At 42.0% G+C, this 23,605-nt stretch overlaps 1 protein-coding gene across 4 annotated transcripts in view; it reads right to left on the bottom strand.

The window, feature by feature from the left end:
• The window catches only part of LOC112457654 (ras-related protein Rab-37-like), a 150,287-nt gene that overhangs the window by 50,173 nt on the left and 76,509 nt on the right, over positions 1-23,605 (bottom strand). For 2 of the 4 annotated variants that reach the window (XM_025020844.1, XM_025020850.1), the window contains 3 exons: positions 17,454-17,562; positions 14,808-15,086; positions 2,683-2,793 (listed from right to left, as the gene is read on the bottom strand). In XM_025020844.1, the coding sequence (XP_024876612.1) occupies positions 2,683-2,793; positions 14,808-15,086; positions 17,454-17,522 (459 nt within the window). In that variant the 5' untranslated portion in view covers positions 17,523-17,562. Of the gene's footprint in view, positions 1-2,682; positions 2,794-14,807; positions 15,087-17,453; positions 17,563-22,116; positions 22,299-22,366; positions 22,690-23,605 lie in introns of those variants that run through there. The other 2 variants (XM_025020831.1, XM_025020839.1) reach the window with 2 other exon arrangements.

Here is a 23,605-nt window from a genome sequence, read left to right as displayed (position 1 = left end):
CTCCCTCTCTCTCTCCCTCTCTCTCTCCCTCTCTCTCTCCCTCTCTCTCTCTCTCTCTCTCTCTTGCATCATAACGCGATGATTATTATTACACAAAACTGGAGCTGCCGTAAACATATATAAGATATTAAATTAAAATAGCAGCTCACATAATGAACATCCTTGTGCGAACGCTCATTTGTAAATTTTAATGGGCTTAAAATACAGCTAGGTAAAGCTATTTATAAAAAAAAATTTGCATAACAATGTTAGAGAGAAAAAGGAGGGATTCCATTTACGCGAAATCTCAGTAAACACAGAAATAATCGTAATCGCGTAGTTCATTCGAAGCTGTGTTCCACATGTGCTCGAGCATGATATTCAAATTCGACTAGCGTAAAATGAGACTCGCACAATTTATTCCAGTCGCATGCACGCGGACTTTTTTTAATTACATATTAATCACCTCGAGAGGGAAAATCGTGCGAGCGATTTCTCTGGGTATCGCGCATACGTCTGTCCGCGATGCGACGTTCCTCAGTTCGTAATGAAATGAAACTTTCGTGCGCGGGAGAGAGCCTAAGATAGACTCTCTCGCGTTACCGGAGAAATCCGCAGCGGGACGGTCGTTTTGATAGAGCAATTTCAACTTTCTCGAACTGTTAGCGAAACGACGCCGACGGTCGATCGCTGGTGCGCGAGAGAGGCGGAGGTGCGAGACGTGTTCTCGTAACTGGAAAGTGCAGCGATTCGATGCCCTATAATCAACGGGTTAACATCCATCTTCGCGATACACCATCGCGGAAATAAAACTTCCTGCGCGCGCGTGAAGAACACAAATCGACTGCCTAAACGTACAAATAGTTTTGTGGCTTTACATTTCTCCGTCACATTTCGAAAAAAATCTCTCCGTTACTTGACTTTTTTATCGAGACATTTTTCTGTTCACGCGCAAAATGTCTTTCTGCCAACAAGATTCGTGGGACGAACCGTTCCTCGGGTAATCGAGTCGACGATGAAGAATTATGACCAAGATTATGACCGACCGCATACCGACAGACGCGTGTTATGCGCTTGATAAATGCCAAGGTCGCGTTGAAGCTACTCCCTGGACGATTCACAAGTCGGCCGCTACCGACGTTCCTCCCCCGTAATTGCATAGTTTATCACAAAGACTTTCTCTGCCGGCGTTTCCATCAAAGGCGGATAGCCAACCACCTGAAAACCTCAATACAAACGCCTCTGTAAATCCCACTGACCTGTCGTCCTTCTCTCTCTCTCTTTTGCCTCTTCATCTCCCTTCATCTTTTCGGCAACTCGTGAAAGCTCGTGCCGTGAGGGGCGATCGGCGAATCGAGTGCTGGACAAAAGGGAGGGGCCCCTGTTCGCTCGAACGACTCGTTTTCGTGGCTGGTGCCCCCGATAATCGTCGGCCCGGCCGCGAAAATATCAAATGCAAATGGCACTCTGACAGGCCCGCAATGTTTCTCGTTCTTTCTCACTCCTTCAAATTGGTGACGTAATCATAAATCGAATTTTTCTCTGACAGAAAGACCAAAGGAGATGCCATAAATATTCATTCGACGCTACGATGACAAACGACGCCAACGTTTTAGATGACGTATAGACACGCGCGTGCAGCATCTACATGATGTCTGTAGTATGCATAGAACGGCGCGTTAGCGATATCTCTCCTCCCCTCATCTTCGCGAGGATTACTAACAATAAGCCGTTCATGGCGAATGATGTATCGTAGGTATTTGGAACATAAAAATGGCAACGTTACCTGCAGCGAAACAGGAACTCGCAAGTGGTGCGCGTTTACTTTCGCTTCTTGTCTCACCCGAAGTTTACTTTAAGTTAAGAACTCGAAGTTAAACGTATATACGCGAACGCATATAACTCAGCCTTAAGAATCTCTACCTAGATAATAGACAAAATTCGCATTCGTGATGCAATCCGAGTGACAATATAAAAGATCCAGTCGCTTAAAATAATTAGGATTCATCGCAGATAATAGTTTTCCTACGATTTCCGGAAAAAATTTCGGTTTTATATAGATAATTAATTACTGATTAAATTTAAGAGACCAAATGTGTCATGTTAGGGTTTTATTTTGTCTTCAAATTTTTTATTTGGATGCTATATCTCGTTATGTGATCGGAGATTTCCGAAGTCGCAGTTAATGCATAACGTGCCGAGACAAAGCTTTCATAGAACATACGTAAACGCATCTCATGGCCGTTAGACTCGTGCATAAATGCGTTGCTCACATTGTCAGACGTTGATACGTCATCGTATGGCGACATTGTAATTCTGCTCGACATGTGTCGGTATCGCAACTAATAGTCTACCGGACAAAGAACATATATAACCATAGAAGTTCGCACTAATACCTTCCAGCTCGTACATTGGTTTCACACTGTTATGTAAAGTAGATTATTAAAAATAATGACTGTAACTTTAATATACGGTACGTTAAATATTAATCTTGAAAATAATTATAAGCTGACAAAGATGGTAGGTCACTAATATGACTGCAGGAGCGAATTTAAAAAAAGTGTAAAGGGAAATTAAATGCAGCGAGAAGGCTTCCGCGCTAAATTTAACTTCGAAAAATAATAGTGAGGGACATTCATTGCATTCCACGGTTTCATCGAGCTGAAAAGCTTTAATTAAATATCTCGGTGCAATATTACTTACCGTGAAACCGATACCCACGGTGGCCGCGAAGTTTCCCGGCTGGAATCTTCCGGTATCGAACTGGACCAATAACGAAGTCTTACCAACTCCGCTATCACCGAGGAGAATTGTCTGCAAGCATACACGCTAGATTAGTTTAAGAAAACTTTAATGAAATAGGAACGTTCTATTTTGTTGCAAAGAAATAAAAAACGATGCAATCTGTATCTCGATCACGAATCTTTAAGTTCATTTTTCAATTAATATACACGCACGTACGTTTCCCATTTCTTCCGCACCGCATCGTGGATACTTCCTCAGAAGTTTGATTTTCAATTAAAGTATTCTTTCGCACGTTTCCCATTTTTCGTGAATATTTCCTCAATTGGATTTTATATTTCGGCGTGTAGGTGAGAACAAGCATGGAATATAAAAAAGCGTTCGCGAACGCGATTACAAGGAGCTATATCAGCTTTCTAGCTCTAGTCAAGTCAGTGTCTCTCCGAGCGCAATCACGATCCTATTTTGAGATTGTTTTGTCCATTGGATACGGTACCGACGAACAAAAGAGAAATAGAAACAACGTAGTGATAGTGCACCGAGTGTGCAATAAACCGCGGCAGTTCGCGCAATCAGTAGCAATGTCGAAGTCGATTGCGACGATAAGCGATCGAGCGTAGCGACGTACCGGAGTCCATCTTCCACCCAATATCAATTGGTATTGGCTCGAAATTTAGAGACGCTTGTTGAAAACGGATCGATGCTGCGGGACTATCAACATTTGTTTTCGATAGCGAACCAAGCGACTATCTGATGTTTAAACGAGTACGCCACGGTACCGCTCGATATCGGACTTGATATGAAAATTAAATTGAAAATTTAGTGGTGGCGCCACAATTTGATCAACATGAAATTTTTTACGACGGAATTTAATGTAGACTCCATCTACTTTATCCCATCTTGTACGATACGAAGATTGTGTTCTCTCTCTTTTTTTTATTCATATGTTATTCACGATTTATATCATGTGTGAGTATCTCGGCTAAAATATTGGAAAACAACTTCGTGGCAGATAATATATAACTGGGAGAAAGAAAGGAAACGATCTCTCCCACTTATTGTTCCGTACCAGGGGCCACCATCGTCGTCAGACAATGGCAGCTCTGACAGAAGATTGATACATGCGCTTCGAGTGCTTCGCGCCGCGCGCGCAAGAATATCAATGCCATCGGTAATGGCGCACAGTGGGACGAAGGCTTCCAAAATTCGAAATTGCGACTAACACAATAAAAAGAAATGAATATATTTCCTAACTTATATATAAACTGAATCTTCATATTATGATCCGAAATAATATAAGCACGTTTATTTCGTACTTGTACAGAAACGTAAACATGAACGTATTATCAAACTTTTTATGTGTATTACATATCTCTGTTTCGTTGCTAAATATTTCAAGAAAAAATACAACTAAACAGTACACAATCTAAAAAACTCTATTCCTATCAAAAATACTATTATTAAATATGTGAGATACACAGATAAAATTTGTTTACCTTACTGAACAATAATTTAAACAATATCTCTTTAAAACTCTGTTTAGACCAATTTTTAACATTAAAATTAACGTACAGTCTTTGGAACCTATTAGAACCACTTGAAATCGATCAATTTCGGAAGAGTACACATTGTAGATTAATTATCAGGTGATAACTTTGCCATAAAATGCCATACGGTTTTTCCAAATCAAGTAATTTGCTACTCATTTGCAAACAATAAGCGTGCGCGCGTAAATAAGCATAAATGCGCAACGTTTATATAAATAGATACAAAATAGATAAACGTATTTGTATTGTGGTGTGTATAATTTTTCGGATAAAACATCTTATCTTACAAGTTTGTATTTTATAGTGAGCACGACATAAAAATTATAGAAGTATACGTTTACATCATTCACGGAAACGATCCAGAATTACAACAAATGAAGATGTTATACATATGCTTCTCATTACTTCAGATCCGGTGATGTTAGAAAAAAGGAAAATTCTTCCAAAGAACAAACTAGAATTGCATCCGGATGCGTTAAATCTCTTATTGGATTAAAAGTAAGATCCATCTTCATAATACACTAATATTATATATGCCATAAGTTATTTTTTTTTTCAGGTTTACATAATTTTAAATAATAACATTCATTAAAGAAGAGAGGAAACCAAAAGTTTCGTTAATAACAAGCAGCATTAATAACATGTTATTATTACGTTATTATATGGACTTGTAACAAGTGGTTTAAAAAGGTGTTTTTGTTTTAACTATTATTATTATCAAATACATTTTTAGAAGCCCTACAACTTTGCTTCTTACATATTTTTTATTATAGTTGCTTATTTTCTAGATATTGAATATTGAAAAAAAAATAGCGTATTCATCCCACTGTGCGGCGGAACAAAGAACAAGGGTTGCAATAACGCAGGTAAGTACGGTTGTGCCATGATGCACCGATGCCACCGACGGTCTAGCAGGTGTGCCACCATTCTTCTGGCGATGGAGGCGCAGAATCGTTGTCCCTTCCTCGTAAAATGTCAGCGAGTGGGTAATAAGTGATTAAATAACACAAATGCTCTTGACAGCCTTGCACACCGTTCGCTGTTTCACTGCTTTCGAGAATGAGAAAGAGAGAGAGAGAGAGAAAAATACCATGTATGCCAGATATTGAAATATAAATGCACTTTTTATGGACATGCCGGGGGTATCATTTTGGACCTGACATTCGCGTGTCGCGTCGCGTAATTCTCTCGAATTTGTATATGATCCACCGCATTCAAAATTTAGAGAGCCATTATTATTGATAGTGTATTCGCGTTTCACGCTCGGGGATAAATTATCTCGGAGTAACCGAATGAATGTACAAAGCACCACAATGTAAAGCATGACGTTCAATTAAATATCCTAGAGATTATAAAATTGCTGGAACCGCAAGAGTCTCGCGTGTGATAAAAGAGAAAGATTAAACTCGTGACTAATAACCGCGACTGTGTTTTGCGAAAACGAAGCTAGGCATGGTCTTGACGTTCAATTTCCCGTCTCGTGGAAAAACTTTTTTCATCTCTCGTCTTATCTGAAACAACCTCCGTCGAAAGAGCGGAGCTTATCGTTCTGAGATCGTGATTAGCGCTCGCAAAAGGCCACGCGCGAATAAAAAATGCGCGAGGAGTGGCGAAGAAAAATGCGAAGAACCGCCAAAATCTGCGAAACTGATTCGAATCGACTGTCAGAATCTCGCTTTCCAAATGAGAACATTCCCGGGCCGCCGAAAAGCTCCTAAACCGTGTCGCCGTGGATTTATAATCTCCGAGCGCCTCGAGGCGGCGCGGCATCCCCTTCGCGACAGAATTCCTATTGAAAGATTCGCGATACCCTCAGGGGGTGGTCGTGACGAGTGTCGGCGAATGTGTCGGCCTCAGGGGCGGAGAAACTTAATTCACTGCCCTCCCTATCCCGTCTCTCTCTTTCTCACTCCCTCCCGCGCCCCCTTCTCCCATTCTCTCCCTTTCTCTCCCTCTCTCCCGCCCCCCTCCCTCATTCTCTCTACGCTGTTGTAATCTACCTCTGTGTTCTCCCCATTTCCTCCACCCTTAGTGGAACCCCATTATTTCTTTGTAGATGTTTGTGCCGCCGCCGCGCGTTTTCAATTAATTGCCGGTAATCGCGGTAGGTGAGCGAACGTTAAAAGCTCACTGTGACTCAGAAAGGATTTCGTTGTGTGATAATGTGTTGCGTGAAAACGCTTTTTAGAAATTGTTATACCGTGAGCTGGATGGCCGGAAGACTATTTTTGTCATAACCTAATTCTTGAAGATAAAATGTAAAGACGTAAGGTGAAAAAATTAGCAAACGTGGCATCAAAATCTTTCAAGTGACTCGCTAATAAAATATAATATTTTTCACTTTATAAATCGTTATATCAAGTCAAATATTTTCTCTAATATCAATTAACGCGGCGAATAATGCATCCCGTTAATCAATTATTCGAAAGTTAAATAGATTATTAAAAATTATATGATTAAAGATATAATATGATAAATCTATTATCATGTGTCTATTTTCTCATTTGAAATTTAGTTCGCCAAAAGATTTATATCTTCAATCGTCAATTACGCGAAAACTATCTCGGTGTTCTCATCGAAGAAATTAATTAAGAATTAAAGAATTCTAAAAATATTTGATAGTTTTTACAACAGTCCATTATTATAAAGTGCCGATGATCTATGCAAAAGACCGAGCGAATTTTTAGCTCTTCGGACAAGAGTACGAGATCAAACAGACTTCACCTCTCTTTATCAGTGACGGAGAGAATTTATCGGCGACTATAAAGTCCGGCTACCGTTCACTTCTTGCAACGAACGCGTTTCTCGCAGCCACTCCGGAGCACTATCGATTAACGATCTCGTACAATCAGTTTCGATCATTTGTTTCTTCGCATCTCGTCAATCCATGGCGATTTACGGTCATGCTTTTCAAAGTACGTAAATATACAATTATCTTTCTCACGATCGTGCTCATTATCGTACGATAAAGATTTACATGTATCGCGCCATTAGAACGCATCAAAGTGGAAATTAAATAAATCAAAGATTTTCGCTTTTCGTAGCTTAACCTGTGACACGATTATTTATGTTATAAATTAATAAAAATTTAATTAGCAGGTAACGTCGCGATTTTATACGAGAGATTATACACTAAAGAACGTGGTACTATAATTAAGATCGTAAGTTATAATCGACGTAATCGTCGGCTAATCCGCCTTAAACCTGTTGGTCCTTTCAGTGAGAGCGCGGAACTGTCAATTATTAATAATACCTAATATACAGACCCTTCGTAGTCGGGTACATCTCGGAACGGCTCGTAACTGCGACGGAAGTGTAAAGCTGGGTACGCGATCGGTTACTACGGAGCCGTCATAAAAGTGCGATCGTAAAACCGACGTACCATGAAGACAAGCTGTAAAGATTTACGAACGAGATGTTGCGGGATTCGCAGGCTGTCGCGATCGCCGATAGAACTCGGATCCTGCCGAACGAGTCCTTTTCTGCACGGTTTCCGATGAAGTGAAGGACCGTCTTGTGACCCTCGAACGTTTTGTCATAAGCGCGAGCTTCATGAGCTTCATATTGTGTAATTCGCACGGTAAAAGGTATTTTAACGGAATATGAAAGTATATACGAACGTATTCTTATGTAGAATAACGCAGTAAAAAATATAACTACATTGCGAATACCTTCGTGAGCTTTAAATTTTGAATTCTTTTCTAGAGTACCGCTACAAAAAAAGATGTAATTACATAGCGAATATTTGTAGGTTTTGAAGGACTTTCATTCTTTCGGAAACGCAACGTCAGAGTTCCTCAGAGAATCCTAGCAGTCGAAAAAGAGTCGTTAACAAGCGAACGCCGTAATACACGCCACGTATCGCATACGGCATACGGGTTCGGAGTTTCGTTACTTGCGTTGCGATTTGCATGAGGCGTTCGCGTTTAAACATGTGCACGTGCGGCCGCGGTGCGTGCGCGTGTACATGTGCAGCGTGCATGTGCAGCAGCAGTCGCGTTCGAGAACGCATGAGATATCGCGTTACGCGCGCATTTAACGGCGACGCACTCGGAGCTCGTAAAAAAAAGGAGACAGAAAACACAAACCACACGGCGTGCGAAAGTAAGCACCGCTCTTTAGAAGAACTATTGGCAAATAAATGTGGAGAAAAAAAGAAGTCGTCCTACGCACGTTTTTCAGCGCGACAGTAAGTATTTCACGGGAAAAATCACATGCCATTCGCGCGCAAGCAGTACGAAGTCTTCTTCATCCGATACTTAAATGGATCGAGGGGGACTTGTCTTGTCAATGCTGCAATGGATAAAGATTTGTCGGCAAGGTTGCACCGTTTGCGGGACGACCGGAAACCTCGCCGCGAAGGAAATGCTCACGACGGAAATTTAGAGAACGCAAGACGCGCGAGAAAGAACAAAGGAAGGCAACGCGGGAATGCGGGAATTCCAGTTGGAGAATGATTTTATGTTTCGCATTCTGGTTGCGCGAAATCTACCATGAAGAAAAATACAGAGAACAGCTACATAGATTCAGAATATTCGATACCGTATTTATACGGAAAGCAGAATATCCGCGAGGAGAAAAGTCTAGAGAAAAAGAAAGAATATCTTTTTTTACATATAAAAATTTAGTTATTTAAAAAAATAACTATAATCGTTATCTCGGAATCATTATATCAATACCAATTAATAATAAAAATACCACTGAGAATAAATTCTATCGTTAGCAAAATGTTTTTGTCGGAGATTTTCATCCATATATCAGGTGGTATTATCATAGTTCCTATTACCATGGGTTTTTCATGTGCGAAGGACTTTCGAAACTCTGATCGTTCGCATTTTCATATCCAGTGGCTTTTAAACGCGGCAGTGTCGCGCATAATACCGCTTTTCGTGTGTCACGACAAGGTCGTGTACATTCGTATGCTAATCGTCGACAAGGCAGAAGGAGAAAAACGCGCGGACGAAACAGAGGAGACGACGACGACGATTCGCGCGACGATACGACCGATAAACGCGAACGTGGATCGCCCAAGGTGTGATTCGCGTTTTCCCTGAGCATCAATAGTACGTGACATAGTATAATGCAGATTGATCAAACAATCGATGCAAATGTTAATGTCGCGTGTCCTGGCATACAAACGTAAAATGGACATACATAAATGAATATTCAAACATATTCGTTATTTGAATTCCAAAGCTAAATAATCATTTTTTTAAATCGGAGATAAATCGATTGTAAGTAAATTTTAATAGCAGCTAAATCCATTATTAAAATCGTAAGTCGCGTACTTTTCTATTCCTAGATCATAAAACGTAACATTGACTTCCAGACGTAACACACAATGTACATTTCACGTATTAATAGAATTTTTCGAATTTTACAATTCTCATAAATAAAAAAGCATAAATACTTTTCTATTTATGAAAACCGTAATATAGAAAAATTTTGCTCTAGGACTCTTAAATCTGATGCCTGGACAGATTAACATCCTCCCCCTATGTTGGAAGGTAAAGCGGAGCAGTCGTCGGTAAGCACGTGAAAATGTGATCGATCACGTGGCGTCCGCTGTCAAAGCAATTTCGCGCGTGGTTGTCCGGTGCAAGCTCGGTGCCGGTGCTCGGTTACGGTATTAAAAGCCCCAACGGTATTTTGCGATTACGAATACGAGCTGCGTGATCGTGGATCGGTTTCAGAGTACGCCGCAATGAATCGAGCCATTTGCGAGTGCACGTGTGCATGCGCTTGGTGGTAGCTCGGCGACAACGCGAGAGGAGAGGCAATGGGCGCACGCATCGCTGCACGTACGCACATATACGCTGCACATACACGCCCATTATAATACGTTTTATTTAGTTTTGGGACATCATTTGTCATTCGTGTTTATTCATTTGTCTCTCGTAAAAATCGAAGGGCGTTAATTCTCGCGCCGTAAAACTTTTTCTCCCCCTAAGGCACACATTTTAATTTTTTATTTTTTTTTTACACAATTCCGAGAACTTTTGAGTACAACTAAAAGATTAATACGTCGAATGTCAAGTGTCAAAAATATCACAAAAATAATTTTCATGAGAATAGTGCTTTGCTCGTCACGCATATTTTTACATGTTGCATGTTTCGTAATAGAATTTTTCATTGTTACACAGCATAACATTTTATTTTTACAATGTATACCGCAATCTTTATTTCGAAATATGAGATCTCCAATATTACCTCTAAATTCTTCCTCGAATAACGAACGCTTCCGATGTTGCAATTTGAGCCGTGATCTTATCTCAAAATTTTAAGATTCTTAAATTCCTACATTTTTTAAATATTTCCGTAACGCCATAAAATTCTTAATCTCAACGGACTCTTTGTATCTGCTAATCTTTGTTCGGCTATTATACTTCCTTTCAGATAAAACATATCAAAATTCTTTTGTCTCTCGAATACGCCATTCATTATAATGATTTAAGAGAAATTATGTTCTTCTCGAAGGTAAAAATCGTTGTTCGCAGCAATCATTTCTGCGTTCAGCATACAAGCACTGTTTCGATAAGTCTCTGCCAAGTTATTTGTCGCCATAGACATAAAGTAAAAGGACAACTTCTCGTTTTATTTTACCCCTTCAAATATTACGTAGCGCTTCGCACGTAACAGTACCAAGTGCCGGCGACGCACGCAAGTTCCTCTTCCTTCTTCGTCGTCGAGAAATCTTACGAGTAGACAACGCCGTGCGCGATAAAAATAACTCGAGCCTCACCGTCGCGGTCGTCGAGCAACAGCTGCGGGTGATTAGATTATTACCGAACGGGATTGAATCAGCCAAGCACAAAATGAACTCGAGTACGCGCGATCGAGAGTATCGCCACGCGCGTTTCTTGCAAACGGGACAAACTCGGTACCATTAAAGGAAAGAGAAAGATAGAAGGGAAGTGTCATTTACAAAGTTTAGAATTACATTAAACATTCGCACGCTATTAAAGAGCCAATTTGTCTTCTCTTTGAACGAGAGGTGAAATCGCAAACGGGAAAGATATTTATTTCCCACGAATCAGCGAGAGGAAAACTTGGGATTTCCTTATTCTGCGTATTCGAAACCACGGGAAATATCTGTCATAAAAATGTACTGTTATGATTATGATTACGGTAAGGACACGTCGTGAATATGTTTATCGCTCCTTGCTCGGCATACGCAATTCTAGCTCGAATAATTTATCAACTACCGAACTTCTCGGCTCGACAAACCCGACCAGAATATCAATCGGGTCAATCCGCCTAAAAAAATTCACCCTAATATTTCGATATTTCTCGATAAAAACGAACGAGGGACGTATCGCTAGATTACTGTTTTCTCAGAAAGCTTCCTCTTGCAAATATACTTAATGCCGAACGTTCCTTTTATTTTAACTTTTGAATGCATTAAAAGAAATTTTGAAGGCTGCGCAGGATTTTTATATAATATTCTTCTATCTTCATTTTTTTTTCTCTTAGATTTAGATAACTGTCAGAGAAATTTCAAAGCTATTTATCGATAGCATTCAATTAAAAATTATCAAAATCGTTCCTCTACTATTCGAGTATTTTCAAAATTTATTAGGCAGTTGTGCATAAAAGAGTTAATTCTAAAAATTATTACATAAAAAATGTAACAAGCGGAAATGATAATGAATCACGATCAAGCATCTTTCACGACCCGATTTGCTGTTCTGGAGAATAAGTTCGATTGGCTCAAGTTTCACTGCTCACATTGTTCGTGTGCTGTAATCCTCAGTCGAGAAACTTCCCCGACAAGAAGTATCATCGATCAACATCTGGGAAAATGCAAACTTTTCCTGTGAACATTCCGATGAATCCCAAGCGCGAATCAAATGACATTTACAGAAAATCTTATTATATTTCACTTATCGCTGAGGTTATCACCCCTGAATTACCATAATCGCGATAACGTATTTACGAGCGTGGGTTCTCTTATCGAAAAATCCGTCGCGCCATTTCCGGGAACGGTTTGCAGCGACGTACTATCGTCACGACCGACGACATGAGATCTAACGAGCGTACGCGGAAAGATCGCACATCTCCCTCGCGGCAACCGTAAAACCGCGAAGGACGTTGCAATTTCTCGCGGTGGATGCGGTCGCTCTTCGACGTGGCTTTGTCCTTCTCTTTCAGCGGTGTATCAACAGTCATTAATAAAAAATATCGTAATTGCATTCTCGGGCAAAAATTCTCTCGTGAAGATTTTTCGCTCGCGACCGACTAAAAGACCGCTTCGTCTTAAAAAAATAAAATTAATTTCATGTTTCGGTTGAGTCTGACAATGAGTAAAATTCAGGACTCTTGCTATTCTATTTTCGGGAAGAAAGTTGCTTGCGAGAATAAGATTACGATTTTTTTGCATTTATAGTCTTCTCCGGCGTCGTCGATATACGCACGTGGACCAGAGGTAAAGCCGGAAATCGGCTTTGCCGAGATAGCTCACCCCGCGTACGGAATGCCACGGTGTCTATGTGTACATGCCGTTGGTCTCGCCGCTTCGTCCTCCCGCCGTCTTTCTGCATTACCACACGGCCGCTAACTCAATTGGTATGTGACTGCGCGAGCCCGCCAGATGCACGACCGCCGTTGAGGTCAGTGTGCGGTGCGTTGTCTAGCCGAGTTTCAACCGAGTATGCGTGCTGTATCGTGAAAAAAAAAAGAGAAAAATATATACGCGCGCGCTTCCCGCCCGCAAATCTCGGAAAATCAATATCGACTCCACCGATCCTTTGGGACTGAAAATTACGCGAGATACGCGAGATTTTCACTAAAACTTTTCGAATTTATCAGAACGTGCGGAAAGATAAAGAAGACGAATATAATCGAGGCCGTTGAACGCAAAACAAGATGAAACATACGTGGGTGAGAAAAGAGGGGAAAGGCTTAAGTGGTTTTCTCCCCTTAATTCGATATTTATCTTCCCCTACCCGGGGAGAATCTGCAAAAATCAAGCTGGTTGCTGCGCTGGGGTCTTCAATTATCCTTTATAGGCGGTACGAAGTGAGTACTGACGAGGTGCCCGGACGGTCGAAGAAAGTGCAAGGCAAGAACCGGCTCGAGAGATGGTAGACCCCCTACCGGTTTTACTTGGTCCCCCTGTGTAGTAGCTTATTCAAACCCGCAGCCCCTCTCTGACCCCCCTCTCCCGCCGCTCTTCCGTCCCACGTTGAGTAGTCACGAGAGGAGAACCCTCTCCTTAATTGCAGCGGGGCGACCGGAAAAAAATGCTCGATGGCTTCTGGGTTCTACTTTATTGCGCGCTGAGTCGCGCATACGGCTCGGAACATAAAATTAAATGTCACGCGCGGAAAAGTGCAACGGGGGCCCCGATCGCGTCCTATATTTAGCGCCTGTCGCGCGCGAAACGTTATCGCTCTTGGCTGATCTGAGCTGAAACCGATCGGGAATTCAGCTCCGATGGATCTCAGCGGCTGGGTGTTTGCCCGTCGCGAATATTCATCGCGCATAATGCGACACATCGCATGCAATTATCAAGGACGACTGTAAATTTCAAATTAGTCTCACTAGTTCTAGAATTAAGATATTAAGCATCTCGGACAATCCTTATAGTAATTGTAGAATAACTATTGTTTGTAGAATAACTCTAATATATAATAATTATTATAATTCGTTATAATAATAGTAACATGTTTAACATTTTATCTCTCTTTTTTACCACGTCATACATTGATAATGCCTGTATTCTTTTGTTATCGCGCCGTTCCCGCGCTCCGTTCAACTTTGTACTTGCATTCGTTATTCAAATATGAAAATTAAGCAAAAAGAAAATTTTTTAAGTATATCTGAACGCTGCGGATTTTTTGAAAAAAATAAGAACAATTGTAAAAATGTATATTATTGAGAAAGATGATTTTATCCGCAGACGGTCAAGCAAGTCGAAGCTTAGGACGCTATGGATGTTATCAAACGCGCGTAAATTTATCCGCGAATCGCGTTCCACCGGAATGAAGACAACGAAGAAGCAGATAAGAAGACGGCGAAGACAGAGGAATCTTACGACGAGCTGGAAGCTCGCGAACGAGGCAAGGAGAAGGACGTGATGAAGTGCAGAAAAAGACGGAAGAGAGTGGATGGCGGGAGAGAGAGAGAAAGAGAGAAGCTGCGAGGAGTGAAGAAGAAGAAGACGAAGACGCGAAATGAAGGACGGGGGAATCGTCTCGGGGGCCGTACCACGGCTACCACGGACCTCTGGCATTCCCGATCATTATTCCACGGGTTTGCCAAGGGAGAGGAGGCCGGCTTGTCCTTGGCACGGAAGGCAAGGTTAATCCCACTGCATCTCGGAAGCGCGGTGATCTACCGATCGACGAGTCGATTTTGCGAACGCGCGCTCATTTCGCCACCGAATTACGCGTGTTCGGTATCACCTCAAGATGTGATTTATTTTACCGCAAAAGAGACGAGACGGGAGCTAACTTCTTAATATTATTTTTTGTAGGTGAGAGAAATTTCGTTTGAATTTTGCCGTATCTCTTTAAGAACTCGTGCTAATCGACATACCTTGTGCGCGAAATTATCTTCTTTCTCCTGATCCCTCTTCAAAGCGCTTCTTAAGTTGTCGAAGTCGCTCGTTGTCCTAAAAGTCGTGCTGTAGTTGTTGCTGAGCACCTCGGCAGGTGGCTTATAATCGCGATATCCGGTAGGTGAGGGTGTCTTCTCGAGGGGTCGTTCCACGGTTGCGGGCGTGAGGCCTCCGGAAACGACATTCGTGACGGTGGAAGAGCGATCGTCGTCCATTTCGAATACGTCGTCGCTCATGCTATCCTCGGCCGTCAGAATCTGCGAATCATAACGCAAAATCACCTTTAAACATCTCTGAAAGTGTCAACGTAACCGATATCATTGACCAATCATTTTAAATAAATGAAAATTATTTTTATATTCAAAAATTTTTTAATTATAATTATTTAAACTTATTTGTAAAAAATATGGTTTAGGTTACAGAGAAAATCATTAATGTGCCATCCAAAATTAACTGACGTTGATGACCTTAAGAAATAAGAATAACATTTAGCTGCTCAAATTCCAAGTATACAACTCTCGTGGAAGTCGAAACGGGCAGTCGAGAAAAAATCATTACATATTTTAATATAATCTCAAACTCTTTGATCGTTTTCGACTGTCATATCGGTCGCGAAGAAATCGCTCGCGGTATTTCTACCCTTGCAATAACTTTCCGCGGAACGAGTGCCGCTTGTCGCATTATCGAAGCCTACCGGAGAAAACCAGTTCGGCGGATGCCCTCCGTAAATGCCATTGCCGCGCAGCGAATGCTGAAATAACTGTCCTTCGGTCGACCGACATCTCTATCTTCGAGGAACGTGCCGTAACGCCACGGCCTTGTGTAGTACTTAAAGCCAATTAGTAACTAGTCCCCGACAGTCCCAATGTAGTGCCTAGATCGCTACATGGTCGCGTGTAATCATAAAGTGACACGAGGATGGGTACCTGGACCTTTATGAAGTTGCAAATGCGCGACGATTAACTCGCGTGGTCATCGCGAGTATCGCACGAACTCAATCACATCAGGCGAAAATTGTCATAAGGACTCTCAACACATAGAAGCGTTTGACTGCTTTATTCGAAACATGATAACGTGAAAGACTTGTCACGTAAACATGTCCGTGACGTTTCCGTCCCGACGTCGTGTGACGTCGTGACGTCGACGGCGTCGCCTCTTGAAATTGAAAGGCTAGCGTGGAATCGATAAATTTACATGGCGGAAGGCGATTGGCATACATGATTTATGGTACTGTTCCCCACGAAGAGGCACCGAAGAAGTCCGATATAATCTCCCGGGTAGCCAGCTCCCCGCTGAATATTTTAGCGGGCATATACGCTCCACGAAGGTTACTTTAGCGACGTCTGACTACTTCGATTCTTCACGTCGCGCGCCTTAATGGCCTTTATCGATAGCACGTACAAATGATAGCGTAGCGGCAGTTTACTATTATTGTCGTTGCATTATTAAAATTAGAAATTCAATATCTCGGGACTACACTTTATATCGGAGTATATTTTATGTGTGGAAAGATATTTTATATAAAAGTATATATTTTTTGTCATTCTATTCTGTATTCTCTTTATGTAATATAGAAATATCACATAAATTTTGTATTGTATATTTGCATACCTATATAATTTTTCCCCTATTTTTTTATCTTTCTTTTTTGCTTTCGATATGTAAAATGATATCAGATTTGTAGAACTATATGCTGATCTCAAGATTTGAATTAATTTACACCATGTACAGCATGTTATGATGGAACAAAGTGACAGAGGTGTCATGGTAATGAATACGCACATTGTTCCGAAGTCGCTTCCCTTCCGAACTAATTGCCCTCTGTTTCACTTTACCCCATAGATCGCCCCGCATTAATCCCTTCTCTGAGAATGTCACGTGACATGCGACCTTGATTACACGAAATCAATTCAAATATTAATGTCAAATAGACTTGCTCTTATCGTGTATATAATACAAGCTAACATATGAGGGAAACATATAACTTACATAAATAAAATAAAATACTTATCAATTCTCTAGTATTAGAATGGACGCTTTTGTGCGCACAAATATTGACACAACTTCTGGAAAAGCAGTTCTGCTAATGGATGACCGAAATACGAAATAGTCTGTTTCAGTGTGTGTAAAAGGCAAGAATCGATGAAGCAAAAAAAAAAAGAGATGGAAATTACAGCTTTAAAAATGTACTATTGATCGAGCCAGATGCTTAATCGATGGTGACCTGCGTACGACTACTGGACTCTTGGGATACTTGTTGCACCGGTTCTCCACGCTCATTACTCAACTGACGGTTGCCCATATACCGGTGATAAAGTCGGCAGCGATAATTGGGTTGCGAAAGCACGGTCGCGATTCCACGACACCTCGCGTGGTCGATCGATTCTCCCAAGAATAAACCCACAAGTTACTCATGAAATGGATCAAATGTTTTAAAAATTTCATACAAGTTTTTGACACCGCAAAAAGGAAAAAGAAAAAACGTAGTACAAAATAAATTTTTATAATTCGTATATTATAAAAAAGTCTAAATAAAATAATGGGCTCTTAATAAATGTCTTATAACTTTCGAAACACTTGATCAATCACACGAGTTACTGTACATTAAATAAAGATGTACTTACATTAAGGGACTCCGAAGCGGGAACGGTAACTATAGATGGACCGTCACCATCACCAGCACCACCTCTCATCGTGCTCTTCTAAATGCGAATATCGTCTCTCATTGAATAACTGCGAACAGCAAAATGACGCCATCCGTTAGTACGGTCTATTTAATCAGTAAATAAAAATAAACAGTATATTATGAGAAATTTTTATGTAGAATCATGTAACTTAAAAAAATTTTCTTCTCTTCCCCCAATGTTTTAAAAATAAAATATAGCTACTCCAGTAAATATTTACAGTACATAATTACTACAGTAAATATTTCAATCATTTTAACACGTTAAAAAGAGATCGGATTTTATCTCTCAATCCCTTCATCCTCTTTTCCGCGAGAAGTCTATAAAATACAAAGGCGTTATCGCACTTCTAGGTGACTGATTCTAGTTCGAGTGTAAATTCTATCTCGAAGGGTGCGAGTTTGCTTCGCACTGTCGAGATCAAAGTTCGACTAATAGAGATATATAGGTACCGTAGTGGAGTCATCGCGTCAATTCTAATCCCGATCAAGGAAAATCGAGGAACTGTATTCCGCGAGGTACTCCACTCCGCCCGATGAGTAATTCTCCATTCAATTTCAACCCTCCTTCGACTCACAGTCACGCAAACACGCGCGGATTTTCACGCAACATCACAATAAGCGTTCGTGAGATCATCTCTCTATCTCTCTTCTTATCGGCGCTCCATCGATACGTGCATCTCTCTTTCAGGAGCACAGCTTCTTCTCTCGCTTCTTCTCTCTCCCTCCTTCTCTCCCCTCATCAGCGCATTTTACAGCCTAACGCGCTCTATACTTCGTCCGCTCGTCCTGCCATCCCGCTCTCTCCCTCCCTCAACACGTGCGCTTTCTCATCGTCCTGTTCACCCCAGCCATCTTCAACATGCAATCACGCACGCATCATCTTCACTTCACACACTCAAACATGCATACACACACACGCCGCACATAAAACGTCCCGCATGACGTTCTATCCCTCTCAGGTGCACACACTTAGCCTAACTACATTCGAGTGTCGTTCGTCACACGCCCGACAACAGGACCACTCTTCCGTTCTTTCTCGCTCGCTCTCTCAGCCGCAGCATCTTCACGCTCCGTTTCATCGTTTGTCTCCCGCGTCCTCTCGCTCTCGCTCTCGCGCCACGACGGGTCTTCGTCCTCTTTGTCACGCGCACGATCAGAGGGACCGGCGTGCCGTTCATCTCTGTCACGCGCTCTCTCTCTATCTCTTGACGTGGCCCACCCACCGCAATAAGTTCCACCCGCCCACGTTACCTTTCACACACTTCTCGCCGGCCGATCATCCGTTGCGGATCGGGAAGCAGGCGATTCGCTTATCTCATCGGCCGATCTTTCGGCGACCGACCGATCGGCCGACCGTCCGATCCGAAAAAATGAGACAAAGGGGCATTTTTTTTTCTTCGCCGGGACCAATCGAATATATTACCGCCGCGATATCTAGCAGTAATTACGCACGCGTAAATTCGCAAATTATTATACATCTCGAAACGCGAGAGCGATTTACCATACATTCCAAAATCGATATTTTTTAAATAAATTCTCTTTTTAAATCCTTTTTCTCAAATAAAATTAATTCTTCTCAAAGCGTTTCTATTGATTTTTGCTTGAATTAAGTTCCTCGAATCGTTGTGATAAGATAACAGAATCGACTTAACAAATGCGGAGCAACTAAGATCAGAACAAAAAGTGTCTCTTCCAATAGAATGCTTCGTTGAGTTTCTATAGGGAAATTATTTGTCCTTGAAGTCAATCCTCGGTACGCTTTCTCGGTCTCCTGGTTTCTTCTCCGATTTTCACGGCCAGTCGAGCGAAACGTACTTATGGTCGGAAACATTACTAGAATCAGTATGCTCGAAGAACAAAGGATGTAATTATCTTAATCGATAAAGTTATCAATTTGTAAAGGCGCTTAACGCAAGATGGATTTCATTGAATTGGATTGTTGATTAAGTGTTTACTCAATCAACACACAGCGATCGAAGAAAACAAATGCTTCATATCTTTAACAATTTTAATAAATATGGTTCACCAACAAGTACAATATTTTTATTATCCATTTTATGTTCTAAGAAAATATCGGAGAATACTTATTGAAATATTTATTAAAGTTCGCGCAAAAGAATATGCTAAGTGATCCAAGAGAACTTCAGAAGTTTTTTAAAAATATCACGTTTAATCTATAGTACACCGTAATCCTTTAACCTAATTAAAGGTATAGAACTATTTATGGAAAAAATCATTGTTATAAAAACTAAAAAATTTTCAAACTCTCTTAGATTCCTCCTAAACAGTTAAATGCTACGTATAAATGTTTCGATATTTTTGGTAACATTTGATAAAATGATCTCCAGAGCAGATCTCGTATTTCCTCAATCAATCTCCGCGTTGACAAAAACGCCACGCATGAATACCTACAATGCGTGAATACTAACCATACACTACGGTTTCGCGGAATCGCACCGGCGATTCCGTATCTCGCGCTACGAAATCACGTCGAGAATTTGATTGCACGACGCTCGCGTTGGTCTTAATGAGCGCGAGCCTCCGATCGAGTAAAGGCCATCGAGGTCCGGCGGATCATTCGGGTCCTCGCGCGCACCATAAAAGTTCTCTCTACATTTAGCCACGGCTTCGTATATGTTCTCCACCTACATCGCTGCCCCTCTTGTTTGTTTTACGAGTCCGTGCCGCGTTTTCATTATGTTTACACGCGTCGCGAAATTGTCGCGTGACGCAAATTACTTATAGGCCAGTTTATTGATCGTCGCGTTAATTGATTGCACAATGGCCGCTTGTCCAAATATCTCGGAGATTCTTTCTTCGACGCACGATCGTAATCGTGACGTCATGGCGTCTTAGATATTGATTTATCCACGGTACGAGTACGATTCGCCACGTGTGTGTCGTGTAGGTTATCGCGATCGGGGGTACGAAATTAACGACGGCGTGTAACATCTCTGGGAACGAGAGATCGCATCGAGTCCTATTGTTGTCGTCATTTCGAAGTCACGTCTACGACCTCGGCGCAGCGCACCCGCGACCGGCGCTTTCTAATCTGCATCTGCAATACGACCGTGAATCGCGGCTTTTAACTACAGATTCTCTGCCGGTGTAATAAATTATTTCACGTTCCTCTATCTATGCAGTCCGATTACCAGCCCGTAGGGAGATTTCTCTGCGATCGATCGTCTTTAGAACTGCGATTGGCGCAGCCAGGAAGTAGGTAATCGGAATCGCTACGATGTGATCGTCACGAGCGAAGATCACTTTCCGGTATTTACATGCATCTCAAAGAGGCTGTTGAAGCACCCGAGAAAGCAGTATTATCATTATCATTAACGCATTAATTTTATTGCACTAATTTTATCCATGTAATTTTTTATTTATTTTAAATTCAAAACGAGAGAAATAAAACTACGCTGTAACGAACGGAAACTCGGTCAAGCGCCTGAGCTGCAGTTATGAATGCTCAACTACTTGTTACACTTTTCGCTGCACATGCGCGTTGTCGGAAACTACCACAATTATAAAAGATAACGTGTGATACTTTCTTGTTTTGTTGCTTCCTTTTGTCCTCTATTTTTATGGGTGGCAATATAATGACTTGGACAACTTCAATATACGTCCAATTAAAAGCATCAGAACGAGAAAATAAAAATTGCAATTATTACCTAAAAACGTACGTTAAGCTATAGAATATTAAATCAAATATAAAAAGTTACAATAAATATCATAAATTAAGCTCGCTCGACCTTCGTTATTTCTACATTATTGCCAGGAGATGTACCGCGTGAGCATAGGCGGTGACTTTGAAACAGCGCTTCGATATTGATTAAATGCCATTACGAAAGTCTACGTCCGTCCCTATGCGTGCTGTTCCATCGACAGCGAACGCCAATGTCGCGTATTAACATTACGAACTTCTATTTCCAGTATTACGTGCGTGCACACGATAGCATTGCGGGGCAAAAACAGCCGAAGATTAAATCTCGCCTGAACTAACGCTATCGCGCGGAATGCATCATCGCCGGATATTTCTGTCAAGAAATTACCCCGAAGTCGCTATCGGATACCATCAACTGTGCGCCGATTCTTATACGCCTGACGACATCGATCACAGAGATATATATATGTTCGCATTTACAGCATAAGCTCACTCGTGCGCGATGTAACGTCATTCGGGATAATCGTTCGCGACACCGGAATATCTCTCAGCGACGAGAAAGAAGAGAGCGTAAAGCTATGCCAGGCAACAGGCAATAGGAACAAGGAATAGAAATCAGAAATCATGTATAAATGCAGAATAAACAGTGACACAGGCAATAGACACAGAGTTTCCGTCACGTTGGAAATTCTGTGCCTATTGCTTGTTGCCAACCAATCATAGTATTCGAATTTTTTAGGTTGTAATTAACGATTTTTTAGTTATTTACTGTTCCTATTGCCTATTGCCTAGCATTGTGCAAGGGGCTTAAGATCGTCAAAAGTGACAGCTGCTTATCACTTGGAGAGCAAGGAGGGCGCACCAAGAAGCTCAATGGGAGAAACGCGAAGAATGACGTCACATGCTTCAGTCATTCTGTAATTATCCTAATTGACCCTACCTCTGGTGGATCGCGCCCCTACTGGCGCGCGCTGTCGGAATTCGCTGCGGCAACGCGCACGTACCTCCCAATTGGAAATCGCACGTTGACACACCTACGAGAGTAGAGAGTCTCTCCTCTCACCGGAGAGCCTGCGCTCGTGCTTAATCGAGAGAGCCTCGCTTCACCCGCGTCACTTCCCCGCGATAAAGCTACTCCGTTCTGGCCGATAACGTGGCGGTGACGTAACAACGGAGAGAGAGACACTCACCTTCCACCAACGTGCGGTAGGTCGACCCACTTTTCCCATGAACGACCGACGAACGGCAAACGAAATACGGGAGCCTCCGCGCTCCCTCGTGCTCCCTTATCGATCTCGACGCGTATTTACATCGTCCCGCTGCCCTCGGCCGAATAAAATCTCATCCCCGAGGACCCGAGTGATTGAACACGGTGCACGGTGTCACGTCGGCGCGATGGTTCGCGACACCCCAAGGAGGACAAGGGTGGTTTCCTCCACCCTTCGAGACTTAGGGGCAAGCCTCGTCGCGACGGTGTTCGTCGTCGTCACGTGACAACACACAGGTCTGACCGACGCACACTCGCGGCAGTCACGGTCGTCGCGCAGCTGTCTGACGGCCGGCAGCGCAACGGAATGAGGTGGAGCGCGACTATTGTGTGTACGGGCCGCGTAACGCGAGGGCGATGTGAGTTTCCGCGAGACGGGAGACGTTATCCCCGCGGAGTGCAAGGAGCGTGAAAGACGAGGAGAACACGCTCGCGCTCGTGCTCGCGCGCGCGCGCGCACGACCCCCGATGCGTGTTTACTTGTGTGCATTAAGAGGAGAGAAACGAGGGCGCACGCAAGCGCAGCCCGCAGCGTCATCGTCGTTGTGCTCCGTTGTTGTCGACTCGTTACTCGTTACCTCGACTCGATATCGCGCACGTCTCCTCTCTTTCCTTTCGTTCTCTGTCTCTCTCTTACACGCACGACCACCGTTACGTCACCGTGTACATGTGCGTCACCGAATGCGTGCGCGCACGTGGTCGGATGCGTACGTTCGACATATGTATATGACAATTCCGCGTAATCCAAACTTGCACATGGAATACGCGAAATGTATTGAGATCCAATTGAAAATCGAAAAGCCAGTTTTTTCTTTATTTAAATTAAATTTTTTCCGGAATATTGAAGAAGAAATAACAAGTGCGGAAAACATAATTAAAAGAAACAGACCTAGAGGATCGATTCTTGCAATATGATGCAATCAAGAGTAAAGAGAATGCCAAAAAGTAAATTCACTTGTTGATAGCACTCTTATCGTGACATAGAGCTTTTTCGATAGATCATTATTTTCCACAAATCTTTCTTTTTTTATTTCTATCCATATAAATTGAGCTATTTGCTTCTTTGTCGAGCACAATAGCACCTATAAATAAAATATAATAATGTGACTAATAACAAGAGAGAGAGAGAGAAAGAAAGAGAGAGAGAGAGAGAGAGAGAGAG

The sequence above is a fragment of the Temnothorax curvispinosus genome, unplaced genomic scaffold, assembly GCF_003070985.1.
Source record: "Temnothorax curvispinosus isolate PA1 unplaced genomic scaffold, ASM307098v1 QBEX01000740.1, whole genome shotgun sequence".
Classification (NCBI taxonomy): Eukaryota; Metazoa; Arthropoda; class Insecta; order Hymenoptera; family Formicidae; genus Temnothorax; species Temnothorax curvispinosus.
This window is presented reverse-complemented; position numbering and strand designations above follow the sequence as displayed.